The 15487-nt window shown below is 38.4% G+C and overlaps 4 protein-coding genes across 4 annotated transcripts; all 4 read left to right on the top strand.

The window, feature by feature from the left end:
- Positions 1 to 1044: 1044 nt before the first annotated feature.
- On the top strand, positions 1045 to 2139 carry LOC109161666. The gene has a single exon (XM_019310158.1). It carries the CDS (start codon positions 1045 to 1047, stop codon positions 2137 to 2139), a length of 1095 nt encoding a protein of 364 aa, XP_019165703.1.
- Positions 2140 to 2201: 62 nt separating this feature from the next.
- Positions 2202 to 6258, top strand: LOC109161665. Its single transcript, XM_019310157.1, has 6 exons — positions 2202 to 3214; positions 3269 to 3437; positions 3513 to 4138; positions 4210 to 4502; positions 4590 to 4654; positions 4744 to 6258. The coding sequence occupies exons 1-6, from the start codon at positions 2202 to 2204 to the stop codon at positions 6256 to 6258; spliced, it is 3681 nt and encodes a 1226-aa protein (XP_019165702.1).
- Positions 6259 to 8505: 2247 nt separating this feature from the next.
- On the top strand, positions 8506 to 9598 carry LOC109161926 (BURP domain protein USPL1-like). Its single transcript, XM_019310497.1, has one exon. It carries the CDS (start codon positions 8614 to 8616, stop codon positions 9469 to 9471), a length of 858 nt encoding a protein of 285 aa, XP_019166042.1. The 5' UTR covers positions 8506 to 8613; the 3' UTR covers positions 9472 to 9598.
- A 2138-nt stretch (positions 9599 to 11736) lies between these two features.
- On the top strand, positions 11737 to 14831 carry LOC109161927 (ATP-dependent Clp protease proteolytic subunit 6, chloroplastic). The gene is made up of 9 exons (XM_019310499.1): positions 11737 to 11936; positions 12035 to 12096; positions 12188 to 12260; positions 12640 to 12841; positions 12922 to 12987; positions 13150 to 13290; positions 13442 to 13495; positions 13921 to 14013; positions 14524 to 14831. Exons 1-9 carry the CDS (start codon positions 11839 to 11841, stop codon positions 14569 to 14571), a joined length of 837 nt encoding a protein of 278 aa, XP_019166044.1. The 5' UTR covers positions 11737 to 11838; the 3' UTR covers positions 14572 to 14831.
- The last annotated feature ends 656 nt before the right edge of the window (positions 14832 to 15487 follow it).

Here is a 15487-nt window from a genome sequence, read left to right as displayed (position 1 = left end):
ATTGTTGTTGTTTGGTTGATAGGTTTTTAGAACACTACTATGGGTTTCGAATACCTCATCAATTGAAAAACGCATACCCAAATACAATAAGGGTTTCATTCCCTTATTCGTTTTCAAGCACTACTATTAGTAACCATTCTCATTCCACCCTACTACCAAACATGTTAAATACTTTCACCAAAACCCATTATCATTACCAAGTATTTGATACCCATTCCGACTCCGATTTCTATGTGCGAACCAAACACACCCTAGGTGTGTGCACTTTATTGAATTACAGTATTCACAAAATTAATTATATACAAAGTTTCCTTAATTCTTAAAAAAAAAGTTGCAATTTTAACTTTTCGAGCAACAAAATTATTAAACTCGATTAAAAATTTACTTAGTACAAAGGTATTTTAAAATTTTATTAAATTTATTCTTTATAACTTTTAATTTATAGATTTGATATTTCATTTGTAAAATATGGATCAATTGACCATCTTCTTTCCTAACTTTTCTATTTTTGCGATTCATCGTCCCTAATTTTTCTATACAAATATATTAAAATCAAGTTTTTCTAATTTTATTTTACCAATGAAATATTGAGACATACAAAAGAAGATTATAACTAAGAAAAAATATTAAAAAGTACTAAAATATACATGTGCTAAGTAAATTTTAATAGAATGTAATAGTTTTGTTGTTCTTTTGAAGATCAAGACTTAGTGCATTAAATCACGAGCAATAGTGTTTACAAAAAAAGGGGTGGGTTGTCAAACCACTCCCCGCAACCAGACACAGAAAAGGTCTCCCTAGCAACAATGTGGGCGGCACTATTCGCAGTAATTTTAATAGAATGTAATAGTTTTGTTGTTCTATGAATTCAAATTGTGACTTTTTTTTTTTTTTAGAAAAGTTAAAAGAGTATATTGCAATGGTGGAACAGAATTTTTTTTCTCTCCCTGTGACCTAGGGTTTTCTTCGTCTCTCCCTGCGTTCTAGGGTTTCCCCGTACGTGCATGTGACGTTTCTGCCATTGGAGTTGTTGGTCTAGCTTCGATGGACGTCCAGGAAATAATAACACATACTGCCGACATCTCGCTGGATAAAGAAGAGCAAGGCGTCCGTTTTGAGGATGAGGAGCTCGGCGTCCAAACCCTGCCGGCGTCGAGGCAGACATGGTCCGTTGTTGGCCGATTTTTAACGGATAGAATTCTCAAGACCGAGGTGATGAAGCGTGTTATGGCTTCGGCTTGGAAGCCTCTCATGGGTATTGAGATAACGGATGTGCAGCCTAATTTGTTTTTGTTCACCTTCTTTGATGAGCCGGACATGAGGCGTGTTATGGAGGAGGGACCTTGGGCGTTTGAGAATGCGACGCTGCTATGCCAAGTCTTGAACGATGGTGATGATCCGCTACAGGTTAGTCTGAATTCCGTGGATTTATGGGTACAAGTTTCGGACATCCCCCAGGGATACCGCACGGTGAAAGTTTTGGAGAGAATTGGGGACTATGTTGGGGTTTTCTTGCGTTATGATGAACGAAACTTTGAGCGGCAATGGACTTCCTTCTATAGAGTTAGAATCACCCATGATGTTTCAAAACCCTTAAAACGGAGGATGAAGATGATTCTGAGGGATGGATCGTCGACATGGATTAATTTTAAATATGAACGCCTCCACATGTTTTGCTTCTTCTGTGGTAGGATGGGTCACACGGATAAGTTTTGCTTGCAAGCTCGCCGGTCGTTGTTGAAGCCGGAGCAGTATCCGTTTGGTGTATCGATGAGGGCGGGGGGTTCGAGCCCGGTGAAGGAGTTGGGAGAAAAATGGTTTCGGCTGGGTCAAGAAAGGAGACGGGAGATTGGCTATGGGGGTGAGGGTGGGAGATTGGCAGTGGGTGTTGAAGTTAGAGGGGAAGGGCAGTCTCGGGTGGAGGTGGGCATGGTTACGGGTGGGGTGGTTTCGGGAAGTAAGAGTGTGGATGGAATGGGCGGTGAGAGTGTTGGTGGTGAGGGAGAGGGAGTGAGGGTGGATCCGAAAAGACGGAGGATGGAGGGTGGAGAGGTGAGTGCTTTGAATGGGAATATGGTTGTGGATTCTGATTCTTTATTTATGGCGGGACCTGTGGATCAGGTCCGCCGGTCCCAATGAGTACCTTAAGTTGGAACTGTCGTGGCTTAGGTAATCCACAGACAGTTCGCGAGATTGAGGACATGGTGTCCTCTAAGAAACCCGATTTTGTATTTCTCATAGAAACCAAGGTTGACCGGGATCATGCGGAGCGGCTTCGGGTTAAGCTTGGTTTTGATGGACTCTTTTGTATTGATAGTTCTGGTTTGAGTGGTGGATTGGCTCTGTTGTGGAGGGCAAATAATACAGCGAGATTGATAAGTTACTCCACAAACTATGTGGATGTTGAAGTGACTATACCGGGGTTTGAAAAGTGGAGAATGACTAGATTTTATGGCTTTTCACAGAGGGGTCAAAGGAGAGACTCGTGGGACCTTATTCGATCTTTAGCTGGCAGGTCAGATCTACCGTGGGTGATGATTGGAGACTTTAATGATTTACTATTTCAATCTGAGAAGCGAGGTGGAAACCCTCACCCTGAGAGACTGTTGCATGGTTTCGATGAGACTATAGAGGAGTGTGGCCTAGCGCAGATGCATATGATGGGATATCCGTTTACTTGGGAAAAAGGAAAATGCACACCAAATTGGATAGAGGAAAGATTAGACAAAGTTTTGGCTAGCCAGAGTTGGCGTGAGAACGTGCCGGATGCTAGTGTGCAAAATATTCTAACCCGAAAGTCCGATCATTCTGCTCTTTTCCTTGGGATTCTGAATCTTCGGGAAAGAACGGGTGGTTTGAGGAGAGGGTTTCGCTTTGAGATGGCATGGCTCCACGATGAAGGATGTAGAGGTGTGGTGGAGAGGGCATGGAGTGAAGGTGCAGGAAGGGGGTTGCAGGAGTGTATCTCTCTTTGTGGAAATCGTTTGATGCGTTGGGGAGGTGAACGGTTTCATAAGTTTGGTGAGCGGTTTAGGAACCTACGGAAGGAGCAACTTCGTCTGAGGGGGTGTAATGACCCGGCCTCATTAGCTGAGTTCCAACGGTTGGAGGAGTGCCTGTGTCGTATTGAAGTCCAGGAGGATGCATACTGGAGGCAGAGGGCCAAACAGCATTGGCTTAAGAACGCGGACGCAAACACGAAGTATTACCACAGGTATGCATCTCATCGCAAGAAAAAGAATACTATTTTGAAAATTATGAATGATAGTGGGGATTGGGTGGAGGGTGAGGCCATGAGGAATGTTGTCTACAACTATTATAAGACTATCTTTACCTCCGGCTCTCCAAGTGGTAATGGGGAATTCTTTGGAAGTATAGCCTCTCGTGTAACGCACGTGCAGAATCTGTCGCTCCTGCGGCCTTTTGATGTTAGTGAGGTTAGGAGTGCACTGTTTTCTATGTTTCCTGACAAGGCACCAGGACCGGATGGAATGAATCCGGGGTTCTACCAGCATTTTTGGGATGTAGTGGGTGGTGATGTATCGGACCATATTGTGAATTGTCTTAATACCCACTCGTTTCCTGCTCGTCTGAATGATACGAATATAATATTAATCCCCAAGAAGAAATCCCCTGAGTTGGTCTCGGATTATAGACCAATAGCACTGAGTAATGTGGTATACAGGATTATGGCCAAGGTTATAGCTGCCAGGATGAAACCACTTATGGGGGAAATTATATCAGACACCCAGAGTGCTTTTATATCTGACAGGTTAATAACAGATAATATTTTGATTGCTGCTGAAGTTAGGCATTATCTGAACAGAAAGCAATGTGGAATCACAGGATGGGGGGCTTTGAAACTGGATATGGCGAAAGCCTATGATCGGGTGGAGTGGCCCTTCTTGCGTAGTATGATGATAGCTTTGGGCTTTGATGAGAGGTGGGTGGAACTGATAATGCTATGTGTAACCTCAGTTTCGTATAGTATACAGGTTGGTGGGACGCGAAGTGAGCAGATCACGCCGACTCGTGGATTGAGGCAGGGTGATCCACTGTCACCTTATCTCTTTATTATTTGTGCTGAGGGTCTTTCATTGCTACTACAACAGGCACAGTTGAGGGGAGATCTACATGGGTGCAGAGTAGCTAGGGGAGCCCCCCTATATCCCATTTATTTTTTGCAGATGACAGTTTACTCTTTTTTAGAGCAACTGCGCAGGAGGCCTGGGTGGTTAAACAATGTTTGTCGCTGTATGAGGAAATGTCCGGGCAAGCAGTGAATTACTATAAGTCAAGTATTTGCTATAGTAAGAACACGCGGGATGAACACAGAGAGGAGATTGCCGGTATCTTGGGAGTGGTGCAGGCTCCGAATTTTGGAAAGTATTTGGGACTTCCATCGTTTGTGGGCAGGAATAGGAGAGCAGTTTTCTCATATATTGATGATAAGATTAGGCAGCGTATTGGGTCATGGAATAAGAAGTTACTTTCACAGGCGGGTAAGGAAGTCTTGTTGAAAAGTGTGGCACAATCTATGCCCACCTTTTCTATGAGTGTCTTTTTACTACCTATGAATATTTGCACAGCTGTTGAGAGATCTATGAATCGATACTGGTGGAGATCTAAAGATGACCAGGGCATCCATTGGAAGGCATGGGATAAATTATGTATCATTAAGAAGTATGGGGGATTGGGCTTTAAGGAGTTGCATGCCTTTAATTTAGCTATGTTGGAAAACAGGCCTGGCGATTGCTCACCAAACCTGAATCGTTGGTTTCCAGAATATTTAAGGCCAGATACTATCCTAAGGGGACATTCTTTGATGCTTGTATAGGGAATAACCCAAGTTTCTGCTGGCGTAGTATTATGGCTGCCCAGGAGTTAATTCGTGGAGGAGTTAGGCGCAGGATTGGGGATGGGAAAACAACTCTTGTATGGGATCATCCATGGCTACAGGATGAAACTAACGCGAAAGTAATGACTGAGAAACCACCATACTTGGCTCAGGCAACTGTTATGGGGTTAATAGATCAGGAAACGACGACATGGGATCATGATATTTTAACAGATATTTTCGATCCGGAGGATGTGGCACGAATATTGAAAATACCTGTGGCACCGGATTATGAGGATATGTGGTATTGGTATGGTGATATAACGGGAGAGTACTCGGTTAAAAGTGGATATAGACAAATAGTGGGGAATTATGTTCAAACGACAGGGATGTTTGATAAATGGCCCAAATTGTGGAAGCTCAAAGTACCCCCGAGATGGAAAGCATTCTTATGGAGAGCCTTGAATGATATACTACCCACAACAAGGAACCTCATTATAAAGAGAGTGGAGATTAGCCCAACATGTGCTATGTGTGGGGTTATGCATGAGGATGTTATGCATTCTTTGGTTAGATGTGATTATACAAGGAGCATTTGGGCACAATCTCACCTTCCAATTCCCAGTACTATCACAGATATTTTCCATGTTTGGTTTAATGAGATATTAAATATTCTAGATGATGATGGAACTATTTTTGCAGTGGGCCTGTTATATTATATATGGCGGGCGAGAAATGGAGCTGTGTGGGATGCATGCTTGCCCAGACCACGGAAGATAATTGCAGCTGTAATCGCAGCGACCTGGGCATGGCAAGTTGCACACCCGGACCGCATACGGCCCCAGCCAACTCCGCATGGACCGGCCACGGTAACACCCATACAGCGCCAAGGGCCGGAAAGGCAGTCTGCTGCCGTGACTGCCGCAGCACACATGGCCACCTTCCCACGGATAACTCATGGAACTATACGGAATAAATGTTTTTTTGATGCGGCGTATTTCCATACCACAAATAAGGCCGTTGTTGGGGCAATACTCCTAGACGAACACGGATCGTATATCTCAGCTTTTCAAGCACCGTTGATAGACTGTTTATCCCCGCTTATGGCAGAAACGATTGCATGTAAGGAAGTGCTATCTTGGTTATGGGATCGTGGAGAGAGATCGGTAGGCATCCTGACGGATTGTCTGACATTACAACAATATTTAACACTTGCCAAGGAATCACCTCGTTCGTACCTCGGCTATGCCATTGACACTTGCAGAAACCGAATGGTTTCCTTTGATTATGTTTCAGTCAGTTTTGTTCCTAGATCAGATAATTATTTAGCACATGTTTTAGCCACTTCGGCCGTTAATTATTCAGCAGCTATGTATTCGGACTCTGATCCGCCAGACTCTATTTCAACGTATTTCCAATAAATGCCGCGCAGGCTCCTTTCAAAAAAAATATTGCAATGGTGAAAATTTAAAGACTAAAATAACTAGTAAAAAATAACTAAAAATACCTTTTTTCACCTTTTCTAAGTCTAGATTCTAGAAAGATGGAGAAGTAGATTGACTGATAAAACTTTTCAAAGGGATTTTTGTACGTAACAAACTTCAATTAAAAAAAAAAATCTTGAGAAGAATTAAGACGCCAAGTTGGCTAATTTATTAGCTTCTTCTTGTATAGTTGTCCGTTGAGTGTTGACATTATATTTAGTTAGTTTATAGTATTTTGATATAGACTTTGTTTTAAAATAAAGTTCTTTTTACTCATTGTAACGTAAGGTACAAATGAATTATATTATGCATTTTTTCTCACACAATTATATCATTAGGTAAAAAGTACAAATAATTTATATCACGCATAATTCATCTTAATTTACCAAACTTTAGTATTACATTTAAAAAAAAAAATCAATGTATCAATATTTTCATATCCTACAAGTTGAAATATAGATATGTCATATTTACTAAAAATTTCAATCAATATTATTTTTTAGATTCTTTAGAATGTAAATATATTATTATAAATGCAATTATGGAGAAACTTTTCTTTTTTCATTAGGAGACATTAACATAAAAGGGAAAAAAATATTGCATTAAATTTACAACATTTTTTAACTTTTGTAACATAAGTTAAGAGAATTGAGTAATTTTCAAAAGATAAAAGGGTAAATTTAGAAAATAAATGTAAGAGGTACAATGAAGTAAATACAAAATATAACATATCAATAATTTTTTTTTTTAAAATAACATATCAATAGAATCTATGCTTCAACACAATTTTTTTTTGGAAGATTATTTTGGTTTAACTATATTTGTTAGGTCGTCTTTAATTTAACCCTGAAAGGATGCCTCTTTCAATCTGATGTGATTTAAAAAAAAAAAATTAGTTTTATTTTGTAAGCTATGTGGCTTGCAAAATTTGCTAAAGTATCAAGTTTGCATATGATAGCCTTTTGTGCATTATTTTTAAAAATATTTTATTACTATATAACCGTCTTGTCCATAGTCAAATAATAATCGCCAAACATCCCATTATGTGGTCAAACCTATAAAAACACTTGATAAAAAATATATGACACGTGGAGGACATGCCGAATGACTAACATGTGTCCCCTCTCTCTATATAAGAGACATTCATTGCACTTTTTATTACAAAAATTCACAACCAAGGGTTGAGGATAAATATCAAATTATCAATAGATTCGAGTTGACTAACGTAGGAGATGGTGTGAATGAGCATGAGGCCGGTTGTGGATATAGTGGTGTGTGGAAGGCTATTGGGCTGTACATCTGAGCTGTTGCAGTTGACTTTTTATCATGTGGGACACCCACTTTATGCATACTGTACAACTCTGTGGTTGCGCATTGCCCTCCCTATGCCTCCTCCGGATGACCGATCATCTCCCAATTTAACACTATGTTAACATAGTCATTCTGCATTAATCGTGTGATGCATAATTGACCAAAACCAAGCATATAATTAAAGGTTGTTCATTTGTGTTTATCCCTACTATCATCAATAGGTGTACCCAATAGAGGGAATCACTAAAGTTTTTTTGCTATTTTTAGTTTGAATTTGGTATAGAATAATCATATTGAATTTTAGTTAATGAAGAGTTGGTAGTTGAGTGTCTCACAAGTAGTTCAGTTGATTTATTGGTGTCAAATTGTGGGCAAGAACGTAAGATTGAGTCTCAGCAATCGCAATGTAGGAGTCACACCAGCTCTATGGCACCAAGTATTGATCCTTTTATCTAATGGGGGCTGAGTCACTGTGATTTACCACTAGTTAAGTTTCGTAGACTCTATGCTACGCTTGTAATCATCCAAATAAAGTCACTAATCATGACTAACTTAACATCATCATCCCCGGAGCTTAACATAGTGGTTCGTCATCTGATTTATTGTGACTTAATGTTACGATTGAAGTCACTAATCACGACTAACTTAGCCTCTTCATCCCCGAAATTTAGCGTAGTAGTTAGTTACCTGACTTATTGTGACTTAATGTTTCTATTGAAGGTGACAACTGACAACGAGTTAAAATCTCGAAAATTAGGATCTGAATGGTGAATTAAAAAAAAAATCTAAAAATTAATCAGAAGAAGTTGGAATAACCTAAGTATTTAAAAAAACCACTATTCACGGGCTGGTTGACCCTTCTAGGACATAAGCTAAATTTCTTGGTGTATAAAGATGGAGTTTCATTAATGGTGTTACTACTTTTGACCAATTTAAGCTCTCTTAGCTCCTCTAGTAATTGCATCAAGAGGAAAACAAGAGATGGATTGGGGATTCAGATATTCCATTTTCGTCTATGCAATACTTTTCTTCCAGCTTGTAAGCCAAGGCAGTGGGAGTAGAAAGATCCTGGAAATGAATACACATAAACATTCAGATTCAGCATCGCATATGGGTGATGATCGAATGGATCCCGAAGTCAATATCTTCTTCACTCCCGATGATCTCAAGACGGGCAAAACACTGCAGATCTTCTTCGCCGCCGTCGGAGACGCCTCGGCGTCGTCTCCTCGTCTCCTCTCCAGGGCGGACGCCGATTCCATTCCATTTTCATCGGCCGAGCTTCCGCATCTCCTAGACCTCTTCTCCTTCTCCCCAGCCTCGCCGCAGGCGAGAGCGATGGAAGAGACGCTAGGGCACTGCGAGTTCCCGGCGATGAAGGGCGAAACGAAGTTCTGCGCCACGTCTCTGGAATCGCTGCTGGATTCGGTTCGCGGAATTCTCGGATCGGGGTCTCGGATCAGAGTCGTGACCACGGAATTCGTCACCAACCGCTCCGCCGCGGCGGCGGCGGTGCGGAATTACACTATTGTGGGAGCTCCGAGGGAGATTCCGGCCCGGAAGATGGTGGGATGTCACAGCTTGCCGTACCCTTACGCGGTGTTCTACTGCCACAGCCAAGAGGGCGACACCACCAGAGTTTTCAAGGCTTCGTTGGTGAGCGAGAATGGAGAGGAAAGAGCGGAAGCCGTCGCCGTCTGCCATATGGATACCTCGCGGTGGAACCGCGATCACGTCTCGTTTCGCGTGCTGGGAATCCGGCCGGGAAGCTCCCCGGTTTGCCATTTCTTCCCACCTGACAATCTAGTTTGGGTTTCCTCAGATTCTCACGATTTCTAGTGCACCACGGTACTAGTAATCGGGCATCAGTATTATTACTGGATTTGTATTTACATATTTGTATTTGGTATTGAATAGAGCTTAATTCTATGAATAATTTTACATACACTAGAATTTTCTTATCAAATTTGATATGTTTTGACTAATTTTAGTTTATGTATATGTCAATGTCTATCACTTTAGAACGTTAGTTGAGTTGTAAGTTGTAATAAAGTGATTAGTGATACATTGATTACTTTCTAATAATCTTTTACTATCTTTTCTGGTTGAAAAGAATTATAATGATTTGAATTTAAATTTCATGAAAAAAAACTATTTAAAATATTAATTATATTATTATTGATTTTTATTTATGAGAATATTGGTCCAAAAACAATGTCGTAGTAGTGTCTTGTCTTTCATATATATATATATATATATATATAAAAGAGAAAATTACACTTTTGGTCCTATGACTATAGTGGAGGTGGTAATTTCAGTTCGTGACTTTTAAAACTAACAGATTTAGTCCTTTTAGTAAGCTTTTTTTTACACATTAAGTCCTTCCGGCCAAATAACCGGTGAATTTTGGCCGAAAAAACACAATCCCTTAATTTATTAAATATTTGGGGGGTAAAATGGTCAATTCAGATTCTTCTTTCTTCTTCCTTCTTCTTCCTTCTCCTTCCTACTTCTTCGTTCTTCTTCTTCCTTCTTGTATTTGGGGGGTAAAATGCACTGATGTTTGCGTTTTGTCACGTTCTAACGTTGTCCCAAGGATCCTCTATCATGCTATTATCGAACTAAAATGAGGAACAAGTATGCATTGAATGGCAGCATCTTCATGGATTTCCTCTTACATTTCTTCTGCATGAAATTGTCGCTCTGCCAGCAGTATCGTCAGCTTGATCGCATGGGATTTGACGTTGGCTTAGGTAAATATATATATATATATATATATATATATATATATATATATATATATATATATATGTGTGTGTGTGTGTGTGTGTGTGTGTGTGTGTGTGTGTGTGTGTGTGTGTGTGTGTGTGTGATGATTGTTGGATTCTGCTATGGAAAAATCAAACATTTAAATTCTTAATTGTTACCTGTTATGCGTCATATATCACATATCATATAATTAACAACTATTAAGAGATTAAAAATAGTGTTTTTCCTTTTCCTAATTTAGTTGATTTGTTTATCAAGGATGGCATGCATATGTGGAGAAACAGAGAATAAATGCAACAGAAGCTGCAATTCAGTATACGCCCCCAAGGATGGATTATGGGATGTATAGATAAGAAGAAAAATACTTGAAATATTTAAATGTGTTTAAGAAGAAAAATACTTGAAACATCAGTGCATTTTACCCCCCAAATACAAGAAGGAAGAAGAAGAACGAAGAAGTAGGAAGGAGAAGGGAGAAGAAGGAAGAAGAAAGAAGAATCTGAATTGACCATTTTACCCCCCAAATATGTAATAAATTAAGGGATTGTGTTTTTCCGGCCAAAATTCACCGGTGATTTGGCCGGAAGGACTTAATGTATAAAAAAAAGTTTACTAAAAGGACTAAATCTGTTAGTTTTAAAAGTCACGAACTGAAATTACCACCTCCACTATAGTCATAGGACCAAAAGTGTAATTTTCTCTATAAATAATGTATCGCTTCAAAACGACGTCGTTTTGTTTAATGAAAAGAAACGGCATCCGTTTTGCGTTGTTCCGCAAAAAGTAACTCTGTTATTCAGTTCATTTTGTATACATTACAATTTTAGTTCAACACAACTAAAGTTTCATTTCGATATAACTATAGTTTCATTCGATAATTATACACTCAAATATGTGAAAATGTTATTTAATTTTATTTTATATACACTATAGTTTCATTAAAACACAACTACATGATCATTTTGATATAATTACAATTTCATTGTACAATATACACTCAAATATGTGAAATGTTATTCAGTTTCATTTTATATACACTGCAGTTTCATTTCACTATAACTACAGTATCATTTTGATATAATTGCAGTGTCGATTTAGATATACTGTAATATCAGTTGGTGTTTAATACACCAAACAAGCGGACTCTGTTAACTATAACGGCGGACCGTCTCTTTACTTAAAGAAACGACGCTGTTTTTGACCGCGGTGGTCTATGATAAAACGACTGGTTACTAATTGGACCTACTAAAAAATAAAGGTCCAAAATTTTCGTTTCCAAGTTGCGCTGCCGAGGAATTAATACAAAAACGCACCAAAGCCCAATAAAAGTGGGGATCCGAAATTCTTATCCGGGTTTTACCAGAAGTCTGAGAAGCAGCTTGATTTTGCTCTATCGCATACGCTCGAGTGCTCGACCCTTTCGCTGCAGTGCCGGAAATGGCAGCATCAACCATTACAGCGCCTTCTAAAGCTTCAATCGCCTCACTTCACCGACCAACGTCGCTTCGCTCTTCGCCGCCTCTGTTCTCCCGCAGGTAATTTTATTATTTTTAGCTTCTAATTTACGTTTTCTGTTTGAATGCTACGGAGTATATACTGATTAAGAATTTTTTTTTTCTTTGTTTTTTTGTAGAAGCTTAGGGAAACAAATAGCGTCTGCGCTTCCTAGCCACAGTTTTGATTCCTCAAAAATCGGTATTCTCAGTATTTGCTGAAATCTGGAGTTTAAATTATTGGTTTGAACTTGAATATTTGACAAAAGTTATTATTTTTGTGAAATCTTCAGGACTATCCAGTAAGGTGCAGGGATTGCGCTTAAAACTTGGTCAGAACAACCCAAAGGCTGATAATAATCGACGGTTTGTTTCTCTTAGCCTGTTAGAGGATCATGATAGTTGGAAAGATGTTCTGTACATATCTGTATATATGTGGTTGTGTTTTTGGAATTTTGGTTGCTGTGAATCATACATTTTCCATTAGGGTTAATATCCTTTTTAGCACTTTATAGACTCTAGCAATATGCAATAGTGTGGAAAACAAATTAGCCATAGTGTAGTGCTTAATTACGTTTTTGTAATCTGTTTGTCAAGAAATAACTTAATTTCACCAAAAAGTATTTTTGTTGGATTATGCTTTGTTTTTTTAGATGTAGTTTTCAGTTAGAGCTAGGGATATTAATTCTCTAACATATCATAAAAAGATATTAATTCCCTGATGTAGTCAGTTTTTTTTGAGCAGTTATGGCACTATTGAAGCTAGAAGGGGAAATCCACCTGTAATGCCTGCTGTGCTGACACCAGGTGGCGTATTGGATCTATCAATGGTATTGTTTAGAAATCGCATTGTCTTCGTTGGACAACCAGTCAACGGACAAGTTGCTCAAAGAGTCATATCACAACTCGTAACACTAGCAACAATTGATGAAAATGCTGATATTTTGGTATGGCCTTTTTCATATGTTTGTTATCTCTAAAGCGGCATCACATCTTATAAGTATTGCTATGCTCTTCCCAATTGCAGATGTATATTAACTGCCCAGGCGGAAGCACGTATTCTGTGATGGCAATATATGACTGCATGTCCTGGGTAAGACTGCAACTAATTTATTCCATTAGTTAACACTTGAGCACCTACAGTCATAGGTAACTTGTATGAATCATTATTGGCATCTCAGATTATGAACTATACTTGTCTTCCTGGAAGTTATATTCCCCTGATAATTATGTCTATAGCTATCATTTCATTCAGATAAAGCCTAGGGTCGGTACAGTATGTTTTGGAGTTGCTGCAAGTCAAGGGACACTTCTTCTTGCAGGTGGGGAAAAGGGTATGCGGTATGCAATGCCAAATGCACGTATTATGGTACATCAACCACAAAGTGGATGCGGGGTATGTATTACTTAACTAAAAGAATATTGTTATGTCCTCCTGCAGGATCAAACAAACTGCATTTGTAAATTTAATATTATAAGATATAAAAATTAGGCTTCAAACATTCAACTTTAAAGTAGATGCCTGATTCTGCTCTTTACTGCTGCAGGGTCATGTGGAGGATGTGAGGCGCCAAGTGAATGAAGCGGTTCAATCTCGCCATGTCAGTTCATTTGATCTCTGTAGTATTTCTTTTGAATTTGACACTGTTTTGCTGTTTTCTCAAGTTTCGAATTTGAAATTGAGCATCTCTCTGTTTAAGTCTGTTGGATGGCTCTGTGGGGGGTGGGATGAATGTTTAATCACTATCCCATTACCAATTGACTCTTGGCTCCGACCTCTGATATTTGCACATAGTTAATCAGCCTAATTTAGAAGTGGAATCCCTTTCTGTTAGATCTTTAATCTTTTAAGCTAACATCATAAAATCTGGTTCCATATTGATCCAAACAGGGATTGATGACATTTTACTACTTTGATCATGTGCTAGGGCCTTAAGCGGGGAGTTAATACTACTTAGTTATAGGCATATAGCCAAGGCTTCTACTCGATTTCTTTTAACTTTAAACCTTTTCTTTTATTTCACAGAAAATTGACAAAATGTTTGCTGCCTTTACCGGCCAACCACTTGAGAAAGTTCAAGACTTCACCGAACGGGATTATTTTATGTCTGCTGCTGAGGTAAACATTAACTATTATATAGTTTTCCTTGTATTGCAGACTATTTGCAGTTTTCCTTGATTCTAGCTTCAAGATCTCCAAATGTATGCTTCAAGGAAAAAAATGTCTAAGAAAATTTTTCCTAGGGAAAAATACATTTTTGGTCCTCTAGCTATACCCGTGGTACAGACTTAGTTCCTGAGTTATGTGTGTGACCATCTTTAACCCCTAAATTATGTATGAAGTGGCGATTTTAGTCATTGAAGGACCAAATCAACCACTTCATTAAGGGACAAATTGGTGGTAGAAATAGTCTCCAGGGGACCAAAATCGCCACTTTGTGCATAACTCATGTGTTAAAGATGGTCATGCATATAATTCAGGGACTAAGTTTGTACCACGGGTATGGGTGAAGGACTAAAAGTGCAATTTCCCCTTTTTCTTATCCTTGAATGTCATTTAAGCAAATCTCACACCTTATCATAGTAGTGCTAACATTTTCCTTTTGCTCTCTTGACCACTGCATTGCAGGCTATGGACTTTGGGCTTATTGATGGGATACTGGAAACTGAATATTAGATGGAAGATATGATGTTCTGATGAAGATCATCTGTTGCTGTGCCCAGACTTTGTAAAGGAGCTTAACCTAAATACACCTAGCCAGCAGCTATTTTGTCCTTCACGTTTTACCTTTAGGACCTCCTTTTGTACCAAAATTATTCAACTCAATGAAAGTGGAATATCTTATTTATTTGTATTATTATATTTTCATTAATCTCAAGGCCAATGTGGATTTATTTGGCTACTTAATGTCATCTGATAAATTTAATTTTTTGTCACCTATTTAGATTATTATATATAAACTTCCCTTATATGGGTTTAACAAATATATTATGGACAACACTTTCTTAGTTTATTTTGACCAACAACTCATTAGTAATTTGTAATAAGTTATTGCTTATTTAGAATTTGTATTTTATAATCATAAACCATAATGTTAAGCTTTGTACGTTTGTAATTGAATACATTATCTAAATGGTCTTGTTAACTATAATGCTTTAATTTTTTTATTTTTTTAGAATACATAATGTGGGTAAGTTGATGGGTTTTAATTAACATTAAAAGCTCTTATAATTCAGTCATACATTTTTAAAAAAAATAATGTATACAAAAATGTGACAAATTATACTATAGACCATGATTCACATTGCAATATGGATCATAGACAAATATTTATTTTTAATATACTGAATGTTCATATTTAAATTATTGAACTTTTATTATATACTAATAATGAATCTGATGTGAATTGTCTATTTGGTAAAATGAACCATAATCCATTATATAATGAATAATGATTGACAAAATGTTGCGCTTGGAAGAAGCATGGTGAATGTGATAATCGGGGACAAAATTGAATTAGACCTAAGGTTAGGGCACGTTGTCTAAATTAAGCATAGTTAAAGGGCGAAAAAGAAAGAAAAAAGATGGCGAA

This window comes from Ipomoea nil, unplaced genomic scaffold (genome assembly GCF_001879475.1).
Source record: "Ipomoea nil cultivar Tokyo-kokei standard unplaced genomic scaffold, Asagao_1.1 scaffold2926, whole genome shotgun sequence".
Lineage (NCBI taxonomy): Eukaryota > Viridiplantae > Streptophyta > Magnoliopsida > Solanales > Convolvulaceae > Ipomoea > Ipomoea nil.
The sequence above is the reverse complement of the archived record's forward strand: the minus strand, read 5'-3'. Positions and strand labels throughout refer to the sequence as shown.